The following is a 13949-nucleotide window of genomic DNA, read 5'->3' as shown; positions in this document are numbered from 1 at the left end:
AGGATGGGCCCGGCACCTCGAGGCCCCGCCCCCAGGGGAACCAATCACATCCAGAGGAGTGAGACACCCTCTCAGGGTTCGCCTCCCGTTGACCCGCCCCTTTTTCACAGACCAATCCCCCGCCGGAAGAAGGTTCTGGTTCCTGCCTCCAGCAGGCCCCGCCCCCTTCCGAGGACGGGCTCCCTCTTCCCCTCAGGCCACGCCCACCACTGAGGACCACTCCCTTGTAGCATCCCGAGGCCCCGCCCCTGCCGCCGCGTCCCCGAGCACCAGGGGGCGCCGCTGAGCTGCGCTGGGTTTAGGATGGCGACCTCGGTGCACCCTGAACCGCGGCGGGTCTCATCCTTTCCTGGCGTGAAGCACCAGGCTACCGGCCGTTGACCAGGTTTCCCTTGCCCCCACATCTGAAACACCACTGGAGGAGTTGCCTCTGGCTTTTATTAGGGGGCTCAGGAAGGGGTTGCATCGCGTTTTTCAGGCTCCCTCCATCCCATCCTGCCTACAAGTCTCCTGAGGTCTCCGGCGTTTCCTTCTCAAGATGCTTCTTCTGCGGACCCTGGAGGGCGAGCGACAGGAGGAGCGTTAGTCACAGGGGTCTAACTAGCCGCCTGGGATACTAAGAGTCGGCCCTGCTGCCCCTCCTACTGGTCCCTCCCCTCCTTCGTTTCCGGCAAGAATCAGTGCCCAGGGCTGGACCCCTAGAGCCCCTCCTGCGGATGCGTGTGGAGGCACGCGTGCCACGCCCGCCCCACGCTGGGGCAGGAGGGATGTGGTGTCTGAGCCCCAGAGAGCAAGGCGGATGGGCTCACCATGAAGATCCTCTTCTCTTGGGCTGTCTGGAAGCGGCCGTGGCCGAACTTGGAGGTGGTGTCGATGAACTTCAGCTCAACGTTCTCCAGGGCCCGGCGGCTGTGGTGCACCAGGAGGGACTGGGGCCCGTGGGGGAGGGGAGCGTCAAGGCAGGAGGTCCCCGCCAAGCCCCTCCCGTCACCCCAGGTCATCCAGGAGTGCCTGGCTCACCTAGCTGGGTCCGTCCCTCTTTGCTCTCCCCATGACCCATCGCTGGCTCTCCAGCGCAGGCCAGCCCCCCAGCCCCCCGACAGCCCACAGGCCTCCCACTCTCCGGCCCACTGCCCCACCTGACCTTCCTCAGTGTGATGACCCGCTTCTTGGTGCCTGCAATGCAACCCTTCAGCATGACGAAGTCGTTGTTGACTTCCCCGTAGCGGGGGAAGCCACCCTGCGGGGAAGGTGGGTCCGGGAAAGGGGCTGCTGAGTTAGGGGGCTGCTGGGGTCCCTAGGAGGACTCCCCTGGCCTTGGGCGACAACACTCTGAATCACTAATCAGGCCAGCCTGTGAGCCATGCCTTAAGTCCTTTCCATAATTATCTTAATAATCTGCATTTTACAGCGGGGGAACCAGGCTCAGAGGGTCGCTTGCCCCAGGCCTGGCAGCTGCTGCAGCTCGGGTTCTTGCTACAGTCAGAGCAGCTGCACTCCACACTCTGAAACAGCAGCTGGAGTATAACTGTCTGCAGAGAAGGCGGTGAGGATGCAGGAACAGGAACGGCAGGGGTCTGGTCCCCCTGGGGGGCCCCAGCCACCCCACACACACCCTGCTGCCTCAGCGGAACTGGCCGCCGCCCCTCACCAGCGGTGTGATGGACTTGTCGGTCATGTCGTAGCTGGTGGACGCGTTATTCTTAACCATCTTCCCATCCGACATGTGCAGCCCTCGCCCAATGCGGTAGATCTGTCACGAGGACACGGCATGGCATTGAGGGGACGGCAGGTGGCCCCCGGGGCCGGCAGTATGTCCGCACCCATCAGGACGTGGCCTTTGACCTAGCCCTGGTGGGGGCATTTCAGCACCTTTGGGGGCCATGCACCCCACCCACTGGGGCGTGGTCAAGGGCATCCCTCCTCTTCCCCGCCCCCCCCCCACCCCGGACTTGGGACACACCTTCTTGTTGAGCTCCGTTCGGTGATGGTAGCCTTTCTGCCCAGCCCGGGCAATGGAGCAGCCCACACGGGCAGGGTGCCAGGCGCCGATACAGGCCACCTTGCGCAGCCCCTTATGGGTCTTCCGAGGCAGCTTCTTGGTGTGCCAGCGGCTCGTGACCCCTGCAAGTGGGAGGGGCTGGCGGCTGAGAGGCCAGCTGGGCCCCCACCCCCTCCAGGCACCCCCACCCAGCCCTACCTTTGACGCCCCTGCCCTTGGTGACGGCGATGACATCAATGACCTCGCTCTGGCTGAACACGCTATGGACTGGCACCTGCTTCTCCAGCCGGGCCTGAGCCCAGGCCACCTTCTCAGCCACAGTGCCACCATTCAGCTGGATCTCCATGATGTGGGCTTTCTTCTGCCGGAAGGGCAGCAGCTTCATCTGTAAGACGTGGTGCAGCCAGTCAGTTCCAGAAGGTCACAACCCATCCCTCATTTGCAGACATGACACGATCAGTTGGTGACCCCGGCAAGCTTTCATGCATGCAGTCACTCGACAGCTGTTCCTGTGCTCTGGTCTGTGTGCCATGTTTTGTGTGAGGTCTTGGGGACACAGCATGGAATGAGGCAGACAAAGTCCTGATGGAGCCACCATTTCATTGGCATCAGAAGCCAAGTAAATCCTGGAGACGCCTAAGTGCCCTATTGGAATATTGAGGATGGTGGGGACAGTTACTGCACATGGGGGGTCAGGGAGGACCTCTCTGAGGAGGTGACATCAGTAACGAGAAGGAACCTTCTCCAAAGAAGACAGACAGGTAGCCAAAGAGTACACGAAAAGATGCTCAACATCCGTAATTATTAGAGAAATGCAAACCAAAATGACCAGGACCTCACAGCAGCCAGAAGAGCCACCCTCAAAGAGTCTACAGGAGTTCCCGCAGCAGTTAATGACCCCAACTAGGATCCATGAGGACTCGGGTTCCATCCCTGGCCTCGCTCAGTGGGTTAAGGATCTGGCATTGCCATGAGCTGTGGTGTCGGTGGCAGGTGCATCAGGGATCTCGTGCGGCTGTGGCTGTGGTGTAGGCTGGCGGCTACAGCTCCAATTCGACCCCTAGCCTAGGAACCTCCATGTGCCACGGGGACGGCCCTAAAAAAAAAGACAAAGTGTCTACAAACCAATGCTGGAGAGGGTGTGGAGAAAAGGGAGCCCTCATACAGTGTTGGTGGGAATGTAATGGTGCAGCCGCTATGGAGCACAGGATAGAGGTTCCTATTTAGTTTTTTAACTAAATATCAAACTACTGTATCATCCAGCAGTCCCACTCCTGGACATACACCTGGAGAAAACTGTGATTCGGAAAGATACATGCACCCCAATCTTTGCTGCAGCGCTATTTACCATCACCAGGATCTGGAAACAACGTAAATGCCCCGGCAGAGGAGTGGGTGAAGAAGAAGTTGCGCCTATATACGAGCAAATACTACTCAGAAAAAACAATGAGATCATGTCATTTGCAGCAAGGTAGATGGACCTGGCAATGTGCATACTGAGTGGCATAAGTCAGAGAAAGAGGAGTTCCCGTCGTGGCGCAGTGGTTAATGAATCTGACTAGGAACCATGAGGTTGCGGGTTCGATCCCTGCGCTTGCTCAGTGGGTTAACGATCCGGCGTTGCCGTGAGCTGTGGTGTAGGTTGCAGACGCGGCTCGGATCCCGCATTGCTGTGGCTCTGGCATAGGCCGGTGGCTACAGCTCCGCGGGAACGGCCCAAGAAATAGCAAAAAGACCAAAAAAAAAAAAAAAAGACAAGTGTCCTATCATATCACGTATATGTGGACTCTAATAAAAAAGTTACAAAATTTTTTGTGAGACAGAGAAACTCACAGATTTTAAATCAAACTTATGATGACTCTGGGGAAACGTGGAGGGAGGGATACATGAGGAGGATGGGGATGACGTGTACACATTACACAAAATAGATAATTAACAAGGACCTGCTGACAGCACAGGAAAATCTACTCAATAGTCTACAATAACCTCCCTGGGAAGAAAGCATGGATGGATGGATATGTATAATTGGATTCACTTTGCTATATGCCTGAAACTAACACTACATATTCTAAGTCAAGTATGCACCAACAAAAGTTTTTTTGTTTGTTTTGTTTTGTCTTTTTGCCTTTGCTAGGGCCGCTCCCTCGGCATATGGAGGTTCCCAGGCTTGGGGTCGAATTGGAGCTGTAGCCGCAGGCCTACACCACAGCCACAGCAACGTGGGATCCAAGCCACATCTGTGACCTACACCACAGCTCATGGCAACGCCAGATCCTTAACCCACTGAGCGAGGCCAGGGATTGAACTCACAACCTCACACTTACCAGTAGGATTTGTTTCTGCTGTGCCACTATTAATAGGAACTCCTTTTTTTTCTTTCTTTCTTTTTTTTTTTTTTTTTTTTTTTTTTGTCTTTTTAGGGCCACACCTGAGGCATATGGAGGTTCCCAGGCTAGGGGTCAAATCAGAGCTACAGCTGCCAGCCTACACCACAGCCACAGCAGTACGGGATCTGAGCCGCCTCTGGGACCTACACCACAGCTCACGGCAATGACAGATCCTTAACCCACTGAGCAAGGCCAGGGATCAAACCAGCAACCTCGTGGTTCCTAGTTGGATTCGTTAACTGCTGAGCCACGACGGGAACTCCACGAGATGCACATACATTTTCAAACATCTCTGGCTGCTGCTGCGTGAGGCATAGGCCGTAGGGACCCATGGTGGAAGCAGGGACATAGGTCACAGCATAGTGCCCACACGTACACATGAAGGACTTGCTGGACAGGAAGCAGTGACCCTGCCCCCCTGGAGCCCAGGTCTATCGAGGGAGATGGACGTGAACCAATGACACATGTATTCAGGACCTGCCAGTGTGAGAGCCGCTGAGGCAGGTGGGGGAGGGTCACTGCTCGGGGCCTTGGAAGGCTTCCCTGAATGTTCCAGAATAAGCCAGCGGGTGTTGGCACCTGTCAGCCCACAGGAAGCCAGACCCCACACACGAATGCCGATGGACACACTCAAGGGCCGGAGCCCAAAGGGAGGTGGCAGCCCTCCCCTCCCAACATTTGGCAGAAGATCCAGGACCTCGGGCGTGTCTCAGGGCCTCGGTTGACCGCTGGGTGTGGCTGGTGCCCAGCAGCCCTCAGAGCCGACTGACACCCAACCTCGCAGCCCTGAGGCTGCCGGTGGCCAGAGGGTCGGACAGCCAACCCTTTGGGCCTGTGCCCAGGACCTGCGGTATTTTTAGGCTGACATTTGCCAGGGCTCCCGGAAGCCGGGCTGGGGGGCTGAGCTGGGGGCGGGGCTGACCGCGGTGAGCTGGGGGCGGGGCTGGCCTGGGTGAGCTGGGGGCGGGGCTGAGCTGGGTGAGTTGGGGGCGGGGCTGGCCGCGTTGAGCTGGGGGCGGGGCTGGCCTGGGTGAGTTGGGGGCGGGGCTGACCTGGGTGTGGACAATGACCCGGATGACTTTGCAGTACTTCTTCATGGCGGCAAAGTCCCTCTGCAGCTGCTTCTTGCCGTCGGTGTCGCGCCACCTCCTGCAGGCCTTGGTGAAGGCTTTCTTCTTGCTCTTGTGCCTGAGCCACACACAGAGGGCGCTTAGCAGGCCCGCAGCCCACCAGGCACGGGCCTCAGATGTCGCCTCCCCCCTTCCCAGGCGAGACACTGCTGGGCCCCGGGGGTCCCCTGGCTGCTCCCCGTCGCCGTCTTTGAGGCCAGACCGTCCCGCCCTCTCTAGGCCTTGGTTTTCTCCTCCGTAAAGTGGGTACCCTCCCTGCCTCCCGGGCCGAGACGGGGCAGATGCGTGGGAACTTGGCCGAGGGGCGTGCCTGCCAGGCCGAGGCCATGTGCCCACTTTGCCACGGCTGCTGAGCCCACTCTAAAGCAGACAGCCAGGACTGGCCAGGCCCCAGGCCACGTCGTTCCTGACCCCGGCCAGAATCCAGGGAGGTGGACATCGTTATCTCTGCTCCACAGAGGAGGACGGCAAAATCAGGGAGGTCAGAGCCCCTGGACGAGGGGCAGGTTGTTAACAATGCAAGGGCAAAAAACAAGGCCAGCGGGCATTAGCTGAGCTCTCTGTGCTGGAGGCTGGAGACTCCACTTATCTCCTCCTCACGACCCCGTGATGTGGGCCCCTCCCTCCTATTTGATGGCAGCTGTGGGGTGTGTACGTGTGTGTGGAGGTTGGGGAGAGGAGATTCCAAGAGGCCAGTGTGCTTTCCTCTGACCCTGGGGCCCAGGATGGTCACCTCCCAGAGAAGCCATGCTGTGCCCTTGCTCCATGTGGAAGGGGGTGTCTATGAGGTTCCTCAGGCAGGAGGCCTTCCTTCTCAGGCTGGACTTAATGGCAAGGAAGGTTTGAGACCTAAGAATGCCTTTTGCCTCTCTTTCTGATGAAAAGAGCTTGTCATTTGGCTGTTGCCCTTTTCACCCTGGCTGCTAGGAAGCTCAGGGTGAACTCTGACATTCTGCAGCACTGGTTCCTTACTCTACCCTGAGGATGAGAATACCGGCTGTCTTTTTCCCTCCAGCCCAGTTTCCTCTGCAGCCCTCCTGTCCTCATCTTTTATTAAAGTGAGAGCCGCACACACACACATTCCTCCTTCTACACTGTTGCCACCCCTCCTCTCACCAGTCCCTGTAGAAGCGCCGGCGGCACTCGTCACTGAGATGTTCTGCAAAGATGGTCTTGAAACTCCGCAGGCCTCGAGGGGTGGCCACGTAGCCCACCACGCCCACCACCACCAGAGGCGGTGTCTCCACAATCGTCACTGCCTCCACCTCCTCCCGCTTGGAAATTTCTGGATGAAACCCAGAGATGGGGGCGTGGAGGGCATCCCCGGGTCCCATGGAGAGGTGGGAGCGGGGGAAGAACACACGCAGCCCCCCCACCCCCGCACAGCGCCAGGGATGCTGTGGACAGAGGCCCCGGCGAGCAAGCCCCCCGCCCTCCAGCCCTCAGCCTCCCACTCCCTGCCCTCCTCTTCCTGCTCTTGCAGCCACAGGGCAAGACCCCCCAGGTGGCCCTGACCTGCCCCATGCTGCAGCTTCCCCACCAGCCCATCTGGGAATGGGTGCAGAGAGCAACACCCAGGGCAGTGCCTCCAAAGGGTAGGGTTGGGCCTCCTGTAGTGGGGCAAAAACCCACATGTTTCCACAAAAAACCCTAAGACTTGTCCAAAACCCATGATTTTTGTTTGTTTGGTTGTGGGGGTTTTTTGCTGGTTTTTTTGTTTCTTTTTTTGGCCACTCCCGTGACATGTGGAAGTTCCCAGGCCAGGGATCAAACTCTCGCCAGACAAGCAGTGACCCCAAGCCACTGCGTGGACAATGCTGAACATTTAATGCACTGAGCCACAAAGGAATTCACCCAAATCCATGACTTTCTAGATGTTATGACTGAGGCTGGTCCAAAGTAAAAGAAGCATATGTTTAAAAAATAGGAGTTCCCATAGTGGCACAGCGGAAACGAATCCGATTAGGAACCATGAGGTTGCGGGTTCAATCCCCAGCCTCACTCAGTGGGTTAAGGATCCAGCGTTGCTGTGAGCTGTGGTGTAGGTCACAGACGTGGCTCAGATCTTGCATCGCTGTAGCTGTGGTGGAGGCCAGCAGCTATAGCTCTGATTAGACCCCTAGCCTGGGAACTTCCACATGCCCCATGTGTGGCCCTTAAAAAGAATAAAAAAAAAAAAGAAGGGAGTTCTGGGAGTTTCCTAGTGGTCTAGTGGTTAAGGATCTGGTGTCACTGCTGTGGCATGGGTTCAGATCCCTGGCCTGGGAATTTCCACATGCCTTGAGCAGGGCCAGGATATATGTGGAGTTCCCTGGTGGTCTAGGGATTCTAGTGATTAGGACTCACTGCTGTGGCCCAGGTTCAATCCCTGGTCTGGGAACCAAAATCCCACATGAAGTTGCTGCACCCCCCCCCCCAAAAAGAAGAAATAAAATTTAAAATACATATATATTACATATATATGTATCTAGGTGGTGGGTACACACAATTGCAGGTGACAGAACCTCGCAGAAATAAACACACACCCCTTGGAGGAATCTGAATGAGACGGTAGGTTGTACCCACGTCACATCTGGCTGTGACTATTACCACCGTTTTAAGACACGTTGCCACTGGGGAAACAGGGGACCTCTCTGTATTATAACCACACGGGAATCTACAATGATCCCAAAACCAGAGGTGTGTTGGGACACCTGCCCTTGCCTCCTGGCTCCTTCCAGTTGCATGACTGCTCAGTCTCCTCATCTGTAAACTGGGGCAATGGCAGAGCCGTTTTCGAGGGGCAGTGCCCGAGGATGGCCAGTGTCCTGCCCGAGGTTCCCACAGGCAGGGCCTGGCCCTTTCTGGAGCTGGCAGGGAGCCCAGCACCTGGAAGGGCCTCCAGATCTTCAGCGGTCTGTGTGCCCTGCCTGCCCTCCTGGGGCCCCTGGCAGCCACTCACTGAGCCCTGGCCGATGCACCTCCCGCAGAGTGTGTGTCATGCCGGCCTTGTAGCCCAGGAAAGCCGTGAGGTGCACAGGCTGGCTGGGGTCGTCCCGTGGCCACGTCTTCACCTTGCCCCGGTGCCGGCGGCTTCTCTTGTGCGGCAGGAAGCCCAGGTGTCCGTGCCGAGGGGCGGAGAACTTCCGGTGTGACTGGGGACCGGAGGAGAGGGACATCAGAGCTGGGGTCTCCCTGGTGGGGGGGCGGATGGATGGTCCCGGAACCCAGAGCAGAAGTGAGCTGGAGGCCCCGGGCCAAGACCCGTGCTCCTCTGGGGCTACCTCCATCCGCTGGAAAGAAGAGAAGCTCCCCCTGGGCAGTGTCTTGGGGAAGCTGCCAACTTCAGGCCTCCTCGCACACAGGCTTCCTGCCTCTGGGGCCCCGCCTGGCTGCGCCCTCACGGTGGCCAAGGGCTGCAGGGGCAGCGGCCCACTGCCATCTACCCACCTCCTTGCCCGCCCTAGGCCAGGAAGCCAGGTCTCCGCCCCACGGTTGCCCCTCTAACCACCTAGGCCTTCACAGCCCCCAGGGGCGGTCCCTGCCCGGAAAGACTCCAGAAGTCCCCCTGCCCCACCCCAGGAAGCCGGCCCCCCAAGCCCACTGACCATGGCAATGGGTCCCCGCACATCAGGAAGGGAAGGGGCCTCCCCGCCAGGCGCTGGAGGTCGAGTGGCAGGGCCAGGACGTGCTGCGGCCAGATCCCAGATTTAGCCCCTGGCAGGGGAGCTCTGTCATCTCCTGTGGCAGGCATGGGCTCTGGTGCCAGAAGCAGGCCTGGCCAGGCGTGGCGCGAGGGGGGCATCCTGGGCAGCCTGGGTGGGGACACCTGGAGTCCGGGCTGGCTCTCCTTTCCTTAAGGGTGCTAGGACTAGGTCACACTCTGTTTTCTGCTGCACGTGGCCCCCCAAGGACAGGAACAACGTGGCCTGGGAGGAGGCAGAGGAATCCCCCGTTGGGGGGCTTCCCTTCCTCAGGCAGGTCCAGTCTGTAGGCAGGGAAACCAGGAGGATTCCTGTCCGGTCCTGAGGGCTGTGAGCCTGAGCTGGACCCATAGGGCCGGGGGAGGGCTGGCTCTGTGCCCAGAGGATCAAAAGGGCTGTGACTGAAAATCAAGATCCCTTGACTCTAACAGCCATGAGCCAAGAAATGCAGATGCTTTTTTTTAAATTATAGTTGATTGACAGAATTCCTGTCGTAGCTCAGCAGTAACGAGCCCAAATAGTATCCATGAGGACTCGGGTTCGATCCCTGGCCTCGCTCAGTGGGTTAAGGATCCAGTTTTGCCATGAGCTGTGGTGTAGGTGGCAGACTCGGCTTGGATCCTGTGTTGCTGTGGCTCTGGCATAGGCCGGCGGCTACAGCTCCCATTTGACTCCTGAGTCCTGGCCTGGGAACCTCCATATGCTGCGGGTGCGGCCCTAAAAAGACAAAAAAAAAAAAAAAAAAAAAAAAAAAGAATAGTTGATTTACAATGTTGTGTCCATCTCTCCTGTTCAGCAAAGACATGTAGACACTTATATGAGCTTAAACTTTTTATTTATTTATTTATTTATTTGTCTTTTCAGGGCCACACTCGTGGCGTATGGAAGTTCCCAGGCTAGGAGTCCAATCGGAGCCGTAGCCGCAGCAACACCAGATCCAAGCTGCAGATTCCTTTCCACTGACCCAGAGACGGGAACTCCTTCGTTTGCCTTCTGTTTCTGCTGCATGAGCTCCAAGTCTGTCCACTGTTGGGTGGCAGCAGAAAGCCATCATCTTGGCGCTGTCCCTTAACTGAGTACCGTATTCTGCTTTCTCATATTCTTCTGGTTACTGTGGGTCTCAGCAAAGACTCAGCCTTCCCTTGCTGGGTCCCCAGTTCAGTTGGATGCTACAGGCCAGTGCTGATTCGTTGAGCCTGACAGTTTCTAAGAGTTCATGATGAGAAGATTTGAGATTTCTGTGATTCTGGAAAGCTGATGACTTCATGTCCATGACCCCAGACTCTGGGCAGGAAATAAGCAGCACCCATCCTCCCTGGTGCTAGCCAGGAACTGTGTCAGGTGTGGAGATCCCAGAGGGTAGCCAGCAGGGCCCTGGTTAGGGGGCTCCCTCAGGGGCACAACAATACTCAGGGGCAGGATGGAACCATCAGAACCCAAACAGCGTGCCCTGCACCCAGGGTAGGAGTCACTTCTCCTGGTTGGGGGAGAAGGGGTGTGGGGAGGGCAAGCCCTGCCTCCTGTGCTGCCCCAAACAGCATCCCCCGCCCAAGCTCACTGGCATTAGCCAGTCCATGAGGGGCCGTGGCAGACACAGTGAAGCCCAGAGAGGGCTGTAGGGAATGGATAATCCAGGAAGGCTTCCTGGAAGAGCAGGGCGTTTGGTAGTTTGTATGATTTGTTTGCTCTTCTGGCCTGAGTTCTCCAGGAGAGCCTAGCTGTGTTCGCCAACCTGCTGCACTTGGCATGTGTCTGCCTGCCATCGAAACTGAATGGGGAGTTCCCGTCGTGGCTCAGTGGTTGACGAATCCGACTAGGAACCGTGAGGTTGCGGGTTCGATCCCTGGCCTTGCTCAGTGGGTTAAGGATCCTGCGTTGCCGTGAGCTGTGGTGTAGGTCACAGACAGGCTCAGATCCCACGTTGCTGTGGCTCTGGCATAGGCCGGCAGCTGTAGCTCCGACTGGGAACCTCCATATGCGCGGGAGCGGCCCAAGAAATGGCAAAAAGACAAAAAAAAAAAAAAAAAAAAATTGAATGGTTCCCTTATTCCTGCATCTGACATCTGCAGATGCGTCTGCATCAGGGATCTCTCCTTCCTTCACTGCTCTATCCCAAGCGCCGAGACCAGCGTCCAGCACACGATACGCGTTGCCGCATGTGTAGTGGCGCCACAGTCCCACGCGGAGGAGCTCGCGCTTCGAAGCGGTTCCCGAGGCCACCCTCGAGCCCGCTGGGAGAACTACAAGTCCCATAGTGCCTCGCGGGCGTCGACCGTCCGTTCTGCGCAGGCGCGGCCGCCGGCGGTGTCCTCTTGTGCGGGCGAACAAGGCCGCGGGACCAAGGCAGAGGCCAAGGCAACGCATCCGAGAACGGAGGCCGTTGTGCGACGCCGCCATGCCGGACAGCTGGGACAAGGACGTGTACCCTGAGCCCCCGCGCCGCACGCCGGCGCCGGCGCCGCAGACCTCGCTGCCCAACCCTGTCACCTACCTTACGAAGATCTTCGACCTCCTCGTGGACCGGCCCGTGACCCTCGCGAGAGGTACAAGCCCCAGCCGGGTCTCGGCGTTCCCCCCGGCCCCCTACCGCTTCCGGCGTCCCCCGCACCCCGGACGCTGTCACTCAGCCTGGACCCCTCCACTGCACCCCAGGCCTCGCCTTCCGGGTCGCCCAGCCACTCACCCGCCGAGAGCCCTCTGCTCTATGGCCTCTGCCGCCTGGAGAGCGGTTCATGCACCCCTGGTCCCCGGCCTCGCTCGAATATTAGGGGTTGTTTGCGGACCGAAGTCATCTGCGACTCGAGGCTTGATAGATCCCAGTCTCCCCGCACGCTTTGCATCCTGCCCTTTGCACGATGGGCGGTCAGCAGAGGGCTGTTGAGCCGCAGGAGTTCTCTGGTAACCCTTTGCCTGCCTGCAAAACGGCCCAGGTGTTCAATGACGGCCGAGGCCCCCTCCACCTCGATGTGCTATAACTTGTCCTCCGTGTGTGGCCACGCTTGAGAACTCCCCACATCCCCCCATCTCTGGTCCAAATCAGGTGAATGTTTAAAACCGTTCTTGTCTTGTTTATGGTTCAGCCAGCTCTGTGGGGCAGCAGCAAAAGCACGCTCTGCCCTGTCACTGGTGCCAGGCGATTCATCCAAGCATCTAATTAATCAATTCGTTCGTTCAACAACACAACATTTAGGGTGCATGACCTGCTCTAGTGCCTCTGTTTTAGGAGGAAGAACCGGATATCTCCCCTTCCCCCAAGTATGGAGAAGCCAGCCGTGGAAAATTGCTTCCTCTTTTGTGTGGTTTTTAGACAGTTTTCCATGTCTGGGTGGATGCGATCTTACTGGGTCCAACTTGTTAATTTACCTTTGGGGAATCTGAGGCTAGAAAGTCAGCAGTGGCAGAACGGGGACTGGAATTCCTGCTGGTGGCTCCCTGTAAATGAAAGGGACTTGCCCCGCGTAGGGTTGCTGTGGTGACAAGTGAGATCCTGGCTTACAAGAAGCTCTCCATAAAGGATAAACGTCACTGTTTGTAAACTGTCTGCCCGCCCACCCATGCGTGGGGCACACACACACACACACAATCTTTTTGGGGCGTCCAGTTACCAGCCTCCTAAAAGTGGAGAACTTTTGGGTATTTGTGTCTTCCACAGCTTGTGAGAAATACGAAGCTAAGAGCCCAAACTGTGGCCTGTCCAGACCAATGGGGCCTGGGGTTCTCTTTGCAGAGTTTATCGAGCAGCAGCACGCCAAGAACAGGTATTACTACTATCACCGGGAATTCCGCCGCGTGCCAGACATCACAGAGTGCGAGGAGAAGGACATTCTGTGCATGTTCGAAGCAGAAATGCAGTGGAGGAGAGACTAGTACGTCCTGCGCTCGGGCTTCCATTGTGGTCAGGGCATACCCTGAGCCCTGCCCAGCATCCCCCCACCCCACCCCGGTGCTGTGGAACAGGGGCTGGGTGGTAGGAATGCCTCCCTGGTTGGATGGCTCGGCTGATGGAACTGAGGACCGTAGCCCTTTCCTGGGTTGGCCCAGATCTTGGGGGTGGAGGGGCCTGACCAGAGCTGCCTTCGTTTTCTACACAGGGAAAGGAGTCCTTTGGCCCACCTGTCTTATTTTCTCTTCCAGCAAAGTTGATCAGGAAATCGTCAACATCATCCAGGAAAGGCTGAAGGCCTGTCAGCAGAGGGAGGGTGAGAGCTACAGGCAGAACTGTGCCAAGGAGCTGGAGCAGTTCACCCAGGTGTCCAAGGCCTTCCAGGACCGCTGTGAGTGAGCCCTGCCCAGCCTGCTCCCCGCCCACCACGGCCCTCAATCCTAAACCAGCCTGGGTGGTTTCTGTAACATCACTGCCTGAAACCTGCTAGTTAGGCCAGTCTCTGGCAGAAGACTCTGCCTACCAGTCTGTCCCCTTTCTGCTCAGTCACCTGCCTGACGCTCCCTCCTTCCTGGGGAAAAGACCACAAACTCGCATTCTGGAATTTCTGGCAGTTAAGTGGCCCCTGATGCCCCTCCCCATCTTTTTTTCAGATAGCGATCTGGGAGCCCATTACTCTGCCAGGAAGTGCCTGGCAAAACAGAAGCAGAGGATGCTGGCGGAGAGAAAAGCAGCGAAAGAAGCTGCTGCCGCTTGAGGCAACCCCTTGAACCGCCCCCCCCCATCGCTAAAATAAAGAGTAAGGGAACTTGTGTCTCTGATGTCATCTTCAGCCTGACTTTCACGAACTTTACTCAAACGACA

At 57.6% G+C, this 13949-nt stretch overlaps 2 protein-coding genes across 4 annotated transcripts; one reads left to right on the top strand and one right to left on the bottom strand.

The window, feature by feature from the left end:
* Nucleotides 1-420: 420 nt before the first annotated feature.
* On the bottom strand, nucleotides 421-12054 carry RPL3L (ribosomal protein L3 like). Of its 3 annotated transcripts, none has more exons than XM_021086790.2 (10): nucleotides 11886-12054; nucleotides 8461-8653; nucleotides 6636-6804; nucleotides 5442-5577; nucleotides 2201-2387; nucleotides 1964-2124; nucleotides 1652-1753; nucleotides 1145-1240; nucleotides 810-929; nucleotides 421-556 (listed from the first exon to the last, which is right to left on the bottom strand). In XM_021086790.2, the coding sequence occupies exons 1-10, from the start codon at nucleotides 11934-11936 to the stop codon at nucleotides 500-502; spliced, it is 1272 nt and encodes a 423-aa protein (XP_020942449.1). In that variant the 5' UTR covers nucleotides 11937-12054; the 3' UTR covers nucleotides 421-499. The 3 variants fall into 3 exon arrangements, with proteins under 3 accessions (XP_020942449.1, XP_084874217.1, XP_020942451.1); XM_085018091.1 differs by having other exon boundaries at nucleotides 11941-12054; XM_021086792.2 differs by lacking the exon at nucleotides 11886-12054 and adding an exon at nucleotides 9107-9919.
* Nucleotides 11509-13893, top strand: NDUFB10 (NADH:ubiquinone oxidoreductase subunit B10). Its single transcript, XM_021086798.2, has 4 exons — nucleotides 11509-11745; nucleotides 12930-13068; nucleotides 13337-13476; nucleotides 13739-13893. The coding sequence occupies exons 1-4, from the start codon at nucleotides 11598-11600 to the stop codon at nucleotides 13840-13842; spliced, it is 531 nt and encodes a 176-aa protein (XP_020942457.1). The 5' UTR covers nucleotides 11509-11597; the 3' UTR covers nucleotides 13843-13893.
* Nucleotides 13894-13949: the final 56 nt, after the last annotated feature.

This window comes from Sus scrofa, chromosome 3 (assembly GCF_054392235.1).
Source record: "Sus scrofa isolate SSC_HxYL_T2T_F1_AM1 chromosome 3, Sscrofa_HxYL_maternal_Yorkshire_Landrace_v2.0, whole genome shotgun sequence".
Taxonomy (NCBI): Eukaryota; Metazoa; Chordata; class Mammalia; order Artiodactyla; family Suidae; genus Sus; species Sus scrofa.
This window is presented reverse-complemented; position numbering and strand designations above follow the sequence as displayed.